This window comes from Thamnophis elegans, chromosome 16 (genome assembly GCF_009769535.1).
Source record: "Thamnophis elegans isolate rThaEle1 chromosome 16, rThaEle1.pri, whole genome shotgun sequence".
NCBI classification, from domain to species: Eukaryota; Metazoa; Chordata; class Lepidosauria; order Squamata; family Colubridae; genus Thamnophis; species Thamnophis elegans.
This window is the reverse complement of record NC_045556.1, coordinates 30,211,216-30,223,881: the sequence shown is the minus strand read 5'-3', so window position 1 is coordinate 30,223,881 and position 12,666 is coordinate 30,211,216. Positions and strand designations below refer to the sequence as shown.

Genomic DNA, 12,666 nt, shown 5'->3' with positions numbered 1-12,666 from the left:
CGGGGGGGAGGGGGAAAGGGGGGGAGGGAATTTAAAGGCAGAAAATGGTGGATATATATTTTTTGGGAGGAGCAAAGCAGGAATAAGCTTTAAAAACTTCGCCATCAAGATTGTCAATCAATCAGGAGCCCTCCTGAGATAGGAGCCGGGTCCCGCTTTCTTCTCTATACTGGGAGGGTTTGCCCCTAGCTCTCCGCGATCAGGAGAGCAGGGGAGGGAAGCAGCTGCTGCAATAATTGGTCAAGCGAGGTGGAGGGTACGTGTGTGGTAACCTGCTGGGTTTGCCTGCCGGCAAAACGTTGGCTATCCTCCATCTCTCTGGAGATGCTCGGACTGCATCGCTGTCTCCCCAAATAACCGACTCTGTGCTCGGAGAAGCAGAAGGACGGATTGTGTCGTCCTGCGGGAGGGTTACCACGGAGGCAAGGGTGACAGCAGCCTTCAGAAAGAGATGCATCCTAGGCTTCAGCTGCCAGCCACAGGGCTTCCAATGAGCACCAGCCGTGCCCTGGACAATCGAGCAGATCTCCGCCGCTGACCGCCTGCTGCCAACCGGCCCTTCGCCGCCCTCGAAAGCACTTCAACAACTCATGTTAGCTGATGGGCCCGTTTCCCTTTGGCTGCCTTCCCAGTTCGCAGGGAAGCACGGCTGCCACGCGGGCACGATTCAGGCATTGCCTCTGTTTGTGCTGAACCAAAGGGCTGGGAGAAGTGGCACTGTTGGTCTGCTGTTTGTTGGCAGCTTCCAATGAGTTTGCGCTAGGGGTGAAATCCAGCATGTTCTGACAGGTTCTGGAGAACCAGTAGTGGAAATTTTGAGTAGTTCGGAGAACCGGCAAATGCCACCTCTGGCTAGGCCCAGAGTGGGAATGGAGATTTTGCAGTATCCTTCCCCTGGAGTGGGGAGGGAATGGGGATTTTGCAGTATCCTTTCCCTGGAGTGGGGAGGGAATGGGGATTTTGCAGTATCCTTCCCCTGGAGTGGGGAGGGAATTGAGATTTTGCAGTATCCTTCCCCTGGAGTGGGGAGGGAATGGAGATTTTGCAGTATCCCTCCCCTGGAGTGGGGAGGGAATGGAGATTTTGCAGTATCCTTTCCCTGGAGTGGGGAGGGAATGGGGATTTTGCAGTATCCTTCCCCTGGAGTGGGGAGGGAATTGAGATTTTGCAGTATCCTTCCCCTGGAGTGGGGAGGGAATGGAGATTTTGCAGTATCCTTCCCCTGGAGTGGGGAGGGAATGGGGATTTTGCAGTATCCTTCCCCTGGAGTGGGAGGGAATTGGGATTTTGCAGTATCCTTTCCCTAGAGTGGGGAGGGAATTGGGATTTTGCAGTATCCTTTCCCTGGAGAGGGGAGGGAATGGAGATTTTGCAGTATCCTTCCCCTGCCACAGCCACCAAGCCACGCCCATAGAACTGGTAGTAAAAAAATTGAATTTCAATACTGGTTTGCGCGGCCTTCTTGTCTTAAAAGTGCCATGAAAGAGCTCGACACAACCTGGTTTTAAGTCAAAAACATGGTTTGCAGCCAAGTTAAGATTGCACAGCGTTTCCCGAGCGAAGCAAGTTACTTGTTACTCCGGTTTTCCTTTAAAAAACAAACTCTGCTCTCTGATTAGGCTAACTTTGAGGAATCAATCTACTCGTTCCTTTTCTCCTACTATGCCTTTTCAGTTAAAAAATCAATCCATTTTTCTTCAAAAGCTTCTATTTGGAGATGCCACAAAGCTATCGCTTCAGGGTGGATCAAATTCACAGCTCTCCCCTTTCATTTGGGGCGGCTGATTGAAAAGTCCCTTTTCTTCTTCTTTTTCCCTGCAGTTCTCCAAGGAGAAGTACATCCTTGACTCCTCACCGGAGAAGCTTCACAAGGAGTTGGAAGAGGAGTTGAAGCTCAGCAGTTCCGACCTCAGGAGTCACGCCTGGTATCATGGCCGTATCCCCCGGGAGGTGAGAGCTTCTGGCCGAGAAAAACCTCTGGCCAACATGGGATCGGAAGTTGGGTAGATCAAGAGAAGAGAGAGTAACCACTACCCCTGGGGGTTACACTGGTGTCCCTCAACTTGGGTGCCTTAGATGGGTGGTACAAATGGAAGAATGTGTAGTTGAATCACTCCAGGTTAGGAAGGCTGAAAGTATGTAAGCAAACGACTGCATCCCATTTTTATTTATTGTGCGGAGAAAATAATTGTGTGAGGAATGCAAGGTAAGCTAAAAACGCTTTGGAGATGAGAGGGTCACTGCTGGCTCATGGATGGGGCCTCAGAGGGACCCTCTATATTCTTGGGGCAACCTAGGATGCACCTCAATATTGGAAGCAAATACCCAGGGAGAGGCTCTTTTCCATGTTTCCAAAACCGAAGCAATGTACCAAATGCCTCTTTTCCCACTTTCTCTCCAGTGTTAAACAGTAAAGTTTTCCCCACACATGCATGCTCGTCGTTCCCGGCTCTAGGGGGCGGTGCTCATCTCTATTTCTAAGCCAAAGAGCCAGCGCTGTCCGAAGACGCCTCCGTGGTCATGTGGCCGGCATGACTCAACGCCGAAGGCGCACGGAAGGTTGTTCCCTATTTTTCTACTTGCATTTTTTACGTGCTTTTGAACTGCTAGGCTGGCAGAAGTAATGGGAGCTAACTCCATTACACGGCGCTAGGGATTCAAACCGCCGAACTGCCGACCTTTCTGATCGACAATCTCAGCACCTTAGCCCCTATTTGCCAGCATTAGGGCCAGACTTATATTCTTTGCAGATGCTCAGATGCCCTGCTGCAATCTTTGCAGCCATGCCCTGGCACTCAGAAGACTAAATAGGGCTAGCTAGGTTCCTCGGATAAAACCCGAACACTGGATTATTATTTTTTAAAATTTACTCATTCATTTGTATTTATACTTATTAATCAAGTTGTGACCCGTGTCACCAAAGCGATTCTGAGCAAGTAGGGCAGTTTTCCAAGCAGGGCACTCACTTCTTCATACCTCCCTCTGGATTGATTTATTCTTTATATATTCATTTAAAAAAAATTGCCCAATGCTGGAAACAAAATAATACCCCCTCGGATGAATTAGTGATAAAGAAAAACTTTGGATTGTGCAGAGATGGACAAATTAACGCTGAAATTAAAAGATAAAGAAGAGTCGGAATATTATGAAATTTGGAACAATTGGTACAAATGGCTGCAAAACAAGAATAAAATTAATTAATCCATTATATATAAATATATATAGAATTGTGTATAAAGGTGTGTAAATACAGAAGCGAAATATTATATACATGTACAGGTATGATGACATAACAATGTTGATGTAATGACTGTAAGGTGTTGTAGAAGGGAAAAAAATAAAAAAAAATCTGCTAAAAAATAAAAATAAATAAAAAAATTCCCCCCCCAGGTTTCAGAAAGCTTGGTGCAAAGGAACGGGGATTTTTTAATCCGCGACTCGCTCACCAGCCTGGGTGATTATGTGTTGACTTGCCGCTGGCGGAACGAACCCCTCCACTTCAAGATCAACAAAGTGATGGTGAAATCGGGCGAAGGGCGCACCCACATCCAGTACCTCTTCGAGCAGGAGAGTTTCGACAACGTCCCGGCCTTGGTGCGCTTCTACGTAGGGAACCGTAAGCCCATCTCGGAACAGAGCAATGCCATCTTCTACTGCCCCATCAACCGCACCTTCCCGCTGCGCTACCTGGAGGCCAGCTACGGACTCGCCAACGGGAAGCACAGCGGCTCCCACAGCCACTCAGGCCACAAAGGCGGGCACATCAAAAGGAGGAGCATCACCATGACGGACGGGCTGACCGCCGACAAGATCACAAGGAGCGACGGATGTCCTACCAGGTATCAAAATCTCGGGAAAAACTCCAACTACATCTCAGAAGGGGGGGCTTGGCAAATTATACAGGCGGATCTTCAGTTTTGCAATGGGGGTTTTTATGCCAGCACCAACTTGTTGTGGCCCACTAGTGGCCCGCGGAGCCAGTGGCAGACTCAGAAAGTGAGGAGGTTGGGGAGGGACATGGGCCAGTCCTGGAGTCTGGGGAAGGGTCTGATGAAGGCTGTGTGTCAGAGGCAGAGAGGGGGCCAGAGCTGTATGCCAGTTACCAGCTGCCTTCAGAGTCAGACATCAGTGAGGCAGAAGAACAGCTGGAGCCTGTTCCCAGTGTGCGCATGCACAGAGTTGCCAGACGAAGGGAATGGCTAAAGAACAGGGGTCAACTTGGGAGTAAGGCCACAGGTGGACGATGAATGGCCCCTCCCAGAGGAAATAAAAGAGGAGTAAAAGGGCAGTGGAGTTTGCAGGAGACAATTAGTTTGCTTAATCAGTACATGACTCTCCGAGACTCCTTGCCAAGTTCTGCCGAGATCGGCCTGGCAGCTCTCCAAGCCAGATAAGGTCTGTGACTGTAAATCCTCCCTTGAAAGACTTTGCTGGATGTGAATGAGCAGAATTCTCTGTGAATTAATAAAAGGGGATTTTTGTGGGGAAAAGGAGTTTGCTTCATGCTCTCGGTCAGAACACAATTGAGGAGGTTAAGCTGGAGAAAGAACCCTTTGTTAATTTAACTCAACCAGATTGGAATTTCTGCTTTTCAAGGAAACGGAGTTTTCTAGGTTTCTAAGGAGTTTTTCATTTTTTCCCCCCCTGAAGCTACCCGTGAAAGCTGGGTTTCGTGCAGCAGGCGCTATGTGATAACTCTACTCAATTCTTTGGGGTGGGGGATTTTCACCCATTTTAATCTCTTTCGCATTTAGTGTCTCCTTGCCGCATCACCGGGACATCATTCGGAACTGCGCCGTCAGCGTGGATCAAATACAAGACCTCCACTCCCCGATGTCACCCATCGCTGAGACCCCAGCCACTCCAGCTTATAGCACTGGTAGGCAGGGCGTTGTCTGAAGGGGGCAAAAAACAATGGGTTGTGTGAATTTATTTAAACCCTGCATATAAGTTTTAAAAGGGACTGCTTGTAAGTTAATTTAATAGGGGGCACAGTGGCTCAGTGGCAAAGATGCTGAGGCTGTCGATCAGAAAGGTCGGCAGTTTGAATCCCGAGCGCAGCGTAACGGAGTGAGCTCCCGTGACTTGTCCCAGCTTCTGCCAACCTAGCGGTTCGAAAGCACATAAAAAATGCAAGTAGAAAAATAGGAGCCACCTTTGGTGGGAAGGGAACAGTGTTCCGCGCGCCTTCAGGCGTTGAGTCATGCCGGCCACATGACTACGGAGACGTCTTCGGGCAGTGCTGGCTCTTCGGCTTTGCAAACAGAGATGAGCACCGCCCCCTAGAGTCGGGAACGACTAGCGCATATGTGCGAGGGGAACCTTTCCCTTTATATGTTTTAAACAATATAAAATAGAGGCTTCAAAGATTCAAATCAAAATGCAGTGGCTGCGACTGCATCATATCCCTTCATCCGATTCCTGAATTTTCTAGCTTTGTGTCACACATCCAACTGTGGGAATCCGCCTTTAACTACAGTGGCAAAATATGTGTGTTGTGGGCAAGCAAGACACAACTTCAACCCTTTTGTGATCTCGCAGGCAAGAATTTTGTGGCCTCCGATGTTGCAACACGCATTTTGTTATTTTCCTTTTCGTTGCGGAAAGCGTCTGTCTTGACCACAAACACAGCTGGGGGCTTGCAGGATGCTGAACCGCAAAGGTTCTAGCTAAAGTTCAGGGTTTTGTTTTTTTAAAGCTTGTGAGAATGCGGCCTCCAGGTTTCCTCTGACCCAGATAAACCCCTTGTTTTAAAGATGCAGGCAAAGTATTCCCTCCCAGGGGAGCAGGTTGTGATGAAATAAATTGTAATCGTCGAAGGGTAACTTGCGAGACGTCATTCTGTTCTTCGGAGGCTTTAATTTTAAAATGCGACTTAGACCAGCCAGCCTTTTCCATTGGATATTCTTGAGAAAAAGAACAGAAATTATGCAGGAAATATGATTATCTTAAAAATTAAGATTTGAATGCTCCAGTTCTGTGTCTTTAAGCATGCCCTCCTTAGCTCCTCGGCCATCTGCACTTATGAAGATATAACATTCATAACTTTACTAGCTGAACTGACTCCTCCATTCATCTTTGTGTTTTGTTTTATTTACATAACATATAAAAATTCAATTTCCATCAAACGGTGTGTGATCTGGGTACAGTTGTTCTTAAGCAGGCATAATCCAAATGCTTTGCTGTGGTATTCATGACTTCAACATAGATATTTAATAATAATATTTAACATTATCTTCTTTAAAAGCTCTCCATTTTAACATTTCCTCTTTTTAATGTCTAACTTCTGTTTCTGTTGTATAACCATCGATAAAATATATCCCACGTCAAAAAAAATGTTCAGTTTCTTCTTTATCCTTCATAGTAAGCGTTAGTCTATCCATTTCTGCGCATTCTAATATTTTCTTAATAATACACTCATCTGATGGGACCTCATAATTCTTCCATTGCTGCGCAAATGCAATTCTGGCTGCATTTAATAAATCTTTTTGAAGATTTTTGAAGAGTCCTAATTCTCAGAACTACTTAATGCACTCAGCTAGTAGCAACACCACTTTTAAGCTGACGTCTCAGGCACAAAGGCTCCCCTTCCCCGGTGCAAAATATGTGTTTCAATTTCACATGCATTTCACTCTTCAATTTCACATGCACGCACTCTTTTCCAAAACCTTGCGCGCTGAGCCGTTCTTACAAGGTTGAGGACTTGCAAATATTCAACTTGTGGGACAAACAAGCTTTTCTGCTTCTTTATTTTTTGCAGTTACTCGTCTCAAACCACAAGGTGGCAACGGTGCCGCCCCATCGTCCCCGGTCATCCGACGCTCCAGCGAGCCGCAGCTATGCCAGGGGAACGGCAGTAAGAGTGAGCTGTCCGACAGCCCCCACTCAACCCCTTCCCACGGATGCTCCAGGGCCTCCCCTTCTCCGTCTGCCAGCAGCTACAGCGACCCAGATTCAGGACATTATTGCCAGCTTCACCCGCCATCCCCGGTCCATTGGGACAGGCCGACGCCCGAGAACAACAAGGGGATGCCAACCAAAAGCTACGTGGAGAGGCTAAAGGGGGACGAATGCCAGCGAGGGTTTGTCCTGAACGGCTCTGAAGGAGAAGCAGGGTCCAGAAAGAGGCTGGAGCAGGACATGATGGGTTTTGTGGTCCCGGTGGTGGAAAGGACATCCACGTTCAACCCCGCCTTGTTCCACTCCTTGCTTATTCCGGGGGAAAACAAGCCTCTGGAAATGATGGTGCTGAAGAAGATCAAGGAATTGCTGGCCGAAGGGGATGCCAGGACTCTCGCCAAGCATATCACCCACGTGGATTGCCTGGTACGGGAATGGGAGGGCAGAGGGAGGGTGTTAAGGTTGCTCGATAGGAATGGGGATGTGTCAGGGTTCCAAATAGCATCCAAAAGTAAATCAGAGTCCAAGGCAAAGCATTGCTCAAAGTTCCAATTTATTAAGAGAGCCACGTTGGCACATCTGGGAAAACCCGGATCTGAAAGCTTCCCAATTTTCCCCACCCAGTTGAAAGTTCAAGATCCTGCCCCCACACCCAGAAGTCCATCCCATGGTCCAACCTTACACTGCCATGCTGGCAGCTTGCACCCATCCAATTCCGGTCAGGTGCAGAGACAAAATATGACCTTGGCTTTCTAGAAAGAATGTTGTTATGGCTACATATCATCTACCTCTGTATAATCCCCCCTCCCATTTTTCCCACAATAGAAAATGCATAATAGAAAGTATGGCAGGCCAAAGACCCAAAAGAAAACATGGCTGCAGGCCTGACAGGATGTTCAGGTCTGGGTCTTTTCACAGCCAATCTAACTGTGTCAGACAATCCGCTTGGTCGCCTCTCAGTGGGGAGAGTTCCAATTCAGTCCCGCGAGGAAAGACATCGCGAGGAAAAAACCCACGAGATTCCTAGAGAGAAAGGATTGCATGAACCCAGCAAGGAAGAAGGGAGCAAATCTAGGCCAGATAAGAAATACCGTATTTTTGGAGTATAAGACGCATCTTCCCCCCCTAAAAAAGAGGGTAAAATTCTGGGTGCATCTTATACACTGAATGCAGCATTTTTGGCCTTCCGAAACCCCACCCCCTTCGCAAAAATGGATGTGCAGAGAGTTTGGGAGGTCTGCAAAGTGCTCCTGGAGGCTGGGGGGGGGGGGGGAAACGAACCAAAAAACAGGCTGTTTTTTGCTCGTTTTTGCCCTCCCCAGCCCCCAGATCTCCCAAAGTCTATGCATGCCCTGTTTTTTGTTTTTTGTTTTTGCAAAAAATGGGCCCGTTTTTTGCTTATTTTTGCCCTCCCCAGCCCCCAGGAGCACTTTGCAGGCCTCTCAAACTCTCTGCATGCCCCGTTTTTCACAAAAAATGAGGCGTGCAGAGGGTTTTGGGGGCCTGCAGAGTGCAAAAACTTTTCTTTTTTAAATTTACCTCATCAAAATCTTGGTGTGTTCTTATACTCCGTTGCGTCTTATACTCTGAAAAATACAATAGTTTGCTATTTATTTTTAAAGAATCTCTCTCTCTTGGTCTGTTTCGGAGCTACTTACTCTGTAGTTATTTCTCAGCCATCCCTCCCAAGCATTTATTTCAAGCACTGCTTGATGGAAAACTGAATCTGTGATGGTGTTTTTTGCCCATCTCGATCTTCTGGTCTTTTCTTTAATCAGAGCCAAGTGTGCTTGGAAAGTAGGTTAGGAATAAAAAAAGCGAAGTTGTAGAGGTTAAAGTCCTGGGTTAGAAACTTGGGGGGGGAGGGTGTTGGGAGTTCTAGTCCTCCCATAGAGCTAGGTGTCTTTGGGGTTTTCTCTTTCAGCCCAAACAGTGGCAAGGATAATTTAGGATTGTCTTTTGGGATCAGACCTGTTCAGCTTCTCTATCTGCCCAGGGTAGGTTGCTCCAGATAAATCATCTTCCAGAAAATTAGGGAGATGACGTTTATTGTAGGCGCCAAAGTCAGTTTCATTCCCCACCTCGTTTTTTCTTTTAGAAAAAGAGTGAAGCTTTTTTTTCTTCTTCTTTTGAAGAGCATTTGGCAGGGAAAAGTCTTTAATGCCGGAATATAGCACTTGAGGATGGTTCTCTTTTTAGATTTTTATACAGATAGTTCTGTTGATTGTGATGGTTTCTCCATGTAAGGCTCTCTTGAATCAGGTAAAGGTTCCTCTCGCACATACGTTCCCGACTCTAGGGGGCGCTGCTCATCTCCTTTTCAAAGCCGAAGAGCCATCGCTCTCCAAAGACGTCTCCGTGGTCATGTGGCCGGCATGACTCAACGCCGAAGGCGCACGGAACGCTGTTCCTTTCCCACCAAAGGTGGTTCCTATTTTTCTAGTTGCATTTTTACATGCTTTCGAACTGCTAGGTTGGCAGAAGCTGGGACAAGTAACGGGAGCTCACTCCATTACGTGGCGCTAGGGATTTGAACAGCTGAACTGCCGACCTTTTCTGATCTTAGCCACTGAGCCCCTCCCTGAATCAGAAGGGATGATAAATCTCCGATAAAGCCAATTGTAACGTCCTTCTCGTTTCTCAATCTTCCTGTTACCAGCTAAGAAGAGATATGAAGGGAGGTCGGAGGGAGGTTCATTTAACATAATCCTTATTGTCCCCTGGGGTTCTCTCCTTCCCTTGTGATTTTGCAGTGCTAGTGATGTCATCTTTTCACTTAGTGACGTCATGCTGTGTGTCCTTCAAAGGTGAGAGGATGAGACCACGTTTTTAACTGAACCGAGAATGTGAGTCACTCGGAGTTGTGTATGATTGGAGAGAGGTGTAAACGGGTTTCCCAATGGAGGAAGACATCCAAAATAAAGGGTGTCATTGTCAGGATTGCAAAGAGAAAAAGGAAGCAGACTTTTTTCCCCCCCAGCCTGTCTCATACATGATTTGTGGCCTGCAAATTTACTTTTTAGCACTCAGAAAGACAAAGGAGGGGCAGGAGAAGAGGCAATCAACTTCAAGAAGGATCACAGTCATCCCTCTGTCCTCCCTTTCTTCTTTTGCCCTCCATCGTTCCCAGCATTAGGCTCTTCTCTACTGAGTCCTCCCTTCTCCTTCTCCAGGCCTTCCTGTCCTCTACCATCCTCTGGTGTCCATTTAAGCTCACGCCGGCTGCTTCGGTGACTCCATCCAGCCATCTCATTCTCTGTCATTGCCTCCTTCTTCTTCTTCTTCTTCTTCTTCTTCTTCTTCTTCTTCTTCTTCTTCTTCTTCTTCTTCTTCTTCTTCTTCTTCTTCTCTTCTCCTTTTCCTCCTCTTCTTCTCTTTTCCTCCTCTTCTTCTCTTTTCTCCTCTTCTCCACTATTCCTTCTCCCTCTCTTTCTCTCTTCACATTCCTTGATTGTTGTTGTTGTTAGTTGTGAAGTTGTGTCTGAGCCATTGCGATCCCATGGAAAACATTCCTCCAGGCCTTCCTGTCCTCTACCATCCTCCGAAGCCCATTTAAGCTCACACTGGCTGCTTTAGAGACTCCATCCAACCATCTCTTTCTCTGTCGTCATCTTCTTCTTTTGCCCTCCATCTTTCCCAGAATGAGGCTCTTCTCCAGGGAGTCCTTCTTCCTTCTCCTCAGGTGGCCAAAGTCTTTGAGTTTCCCCTTCAGGATCTGGCCTTCTAAAGAGCAGCCAGGGTTGATCTCCTCTAGGGCTGACCGGTTAGATGGCCTTGCAGTCCAAGGGACTCAATGCAGGAGTCTTCTTCTACAGCACCAGAGTCCAAAGGCCTCCATTCTTTGGCGTCCCCATCTGCAGTGATTTTGGAGCCCAGGAGTGTAAAGTCCCTTCAAGGGGCATAGAGACTCTTGATCTGGGTCAATAGAACAGAGCAGGAAGGAACTTTGGTTCCCTTTTGCTGAAGCAATTTTTTTCTCACTATGATTTGACTTGAGAGCCCTCCTGGCAGTATGAAAGCATGGAAAGGCGAGATAGGAAAGGGAATTTATTGCAGTCATTAAGGATTCCTGTTTTTTTCCATTATTCTTTGTGGAGGCTTTCCCCTCTCTCCATCCAAGGACCAGGGAGTGGAGATTAAACCCCTCCGTCCTCTTTGTTGCAGGTTGCTAGGATACTGGGGGTTACCAAGGAGATGCAGAGGCTCATGGGAGTCAGCTCAGGGATGGAGCTGCTCACCCTGCCCCACGGACATCAGCTTCGGCTGGATTTGTTGGAAAGGTAAGCGTTGACGAAGCAAAAAGAGGCGAGAAGTGATGGAGAAAGTGGGGGGGGGAACAGATCTGCAAAGTGCATTGCCATCTTCTTAGATGAAGACTTTGGCGATTCGAACGGAGCTTGCTTGCAAGTTTAAAGTCCTCGATACCCAAAAGCACTTGAAAACCTCTCGCCGCACAGGATCCAGCCAGGACTACAAAACCTGATGGCAGCTTCTTCCCGTTAGGTTCCACACCATGACCATCATGATCGCGGTGGATATTTTGGGGTGCACAGGAAGCATGGAGGAGCGGGCCTCTCTTCTCCACAAGACCATTCAGCTGGCTGCCGAGCTGAAGAGCACCATGGGCAACATGTACAGTTTCGCTGCTGTGATGAATGCGTTAGAAATGACCCAGGTAATTGTCAGCGCCCGCCAGGGAGGAAAGCTTCCCAAGAATGTGGAAATCTGATGGGGACCCAGAGTAAAAATCCTGGAACATCTTAGAGGAGCTCTGCCTAATCTTCACCTAAGTCACCATCATCTTTTAATGACACCATAATTCCTTGCAGGGTGGAGTCTAGGCAACTGAATGGAGCAGAGTGTTTACTGGCCGGATGCTTTTCTTGTTGCCAGGGTGGAGTTTTGTTCAGCAGATATATTCTCAGTGTGCCGAGAGAAATATCTGCCTCTACCTAGGATTGAACTCACAGCCTCCTGATTGTGAGGCAAGAGCTCCACCTCTAGGGCCACCACACCACTCTAGTCTTCACTTGTGTCACTCCAAATTCTTATTTTTCTCCCCCCACCTCCCAATGGCGAGCTTATTCTTGAATGGGCCTCTGAGGACAAGACCCTGCCACCCTCCTCAAATGCTATCTGCTGGGTTGTGCTTTGGGGCCCCCAGACCAGAGGCATCATTGCACCTTGCCAGGTTAGTGTCGTTGACCCACAACTGGCTATTTTCCCTTATTCCTTTGTCCTTCAGATCTCCCGCCTGGAGCAAACCTGGATGGTTTTACGCCAGCGTTACACAGAAGGCGCCATTCTGTACGAGAAGACGCTGAAGCCATTTTTAAAGAGCCTCAACGAAGGAAAAGGTGAGCCGGCAGCTTTGTGTGTACAGATTTTTGCACACAAGCTTGATGAGCGAACTCCATTCTTCAAATTCAAATAATGCATTTGCAAGGAGCAGAAGTTTTACATTTCTTCACCGTGCCTCTTAATTATGCACATGCACGCACATTCCCCTCTTTTGATTGTCAATTAGAGCATAAATATATATATTTTATATATATAAAAAAAATAAGGGTAGCCCTTAATTCACTGGAGAAAGTAGGGTGGAAATGCAATCAAGGTATTTCTTAGTTGAAATGAAATTATGGAACAGTCCCTTTCTTGTCTAGTAACCAGTGGATTTAGGAGTCACTAACGTAGACCTTAAGTTATAAATTTTGGGAAATGTTGCAACTGGGAACAATTTAGAGGGAAAAAAGATATATTTGTATC

At 47.3% G+C, this 12,666-nt stretch overlaps 1 protein-coding gene across 1 annotated transcript in view; it reads left to right on the top strand.

The window, feature by feature from the left end:
• Positions 1–12,666, top strand: part of SH2D3C (SH2 domain containing 3C) — a 48,808-nt gene that overhangs the window by 30,333 nt on the left and 5,809 nt on the right. Inside the window, exons 3-9 of the mRNA XM_032233199.1 lie at positions 1,822–1,950; positions 3,391–3,839; positions 4,755–4,879; positions 6,761–7,326; positions 11,065–11,180; positions 11,404–11,575; positions 12,146–12,257. Of these exons, the coding sequence (XP_032089090.1) occupies positions 1,822–1,950; positions 3,391–3,839; positions 4,755–4,879; positions 6,761–7,326; positions 11,065–11,180; positions 11,404–11,575; positions 12,146–12,257 (1,669 nt within the window). The remainder of the gene's footprint in view (positions 1–1,821; positions 1,951–3,390; positions 3,840–4,754; positions 4,880–6,760; positions 7,327–11,064; positions 11,181–11,403; positions 11,576–12,145; positions 12,258–12,666) is intronic.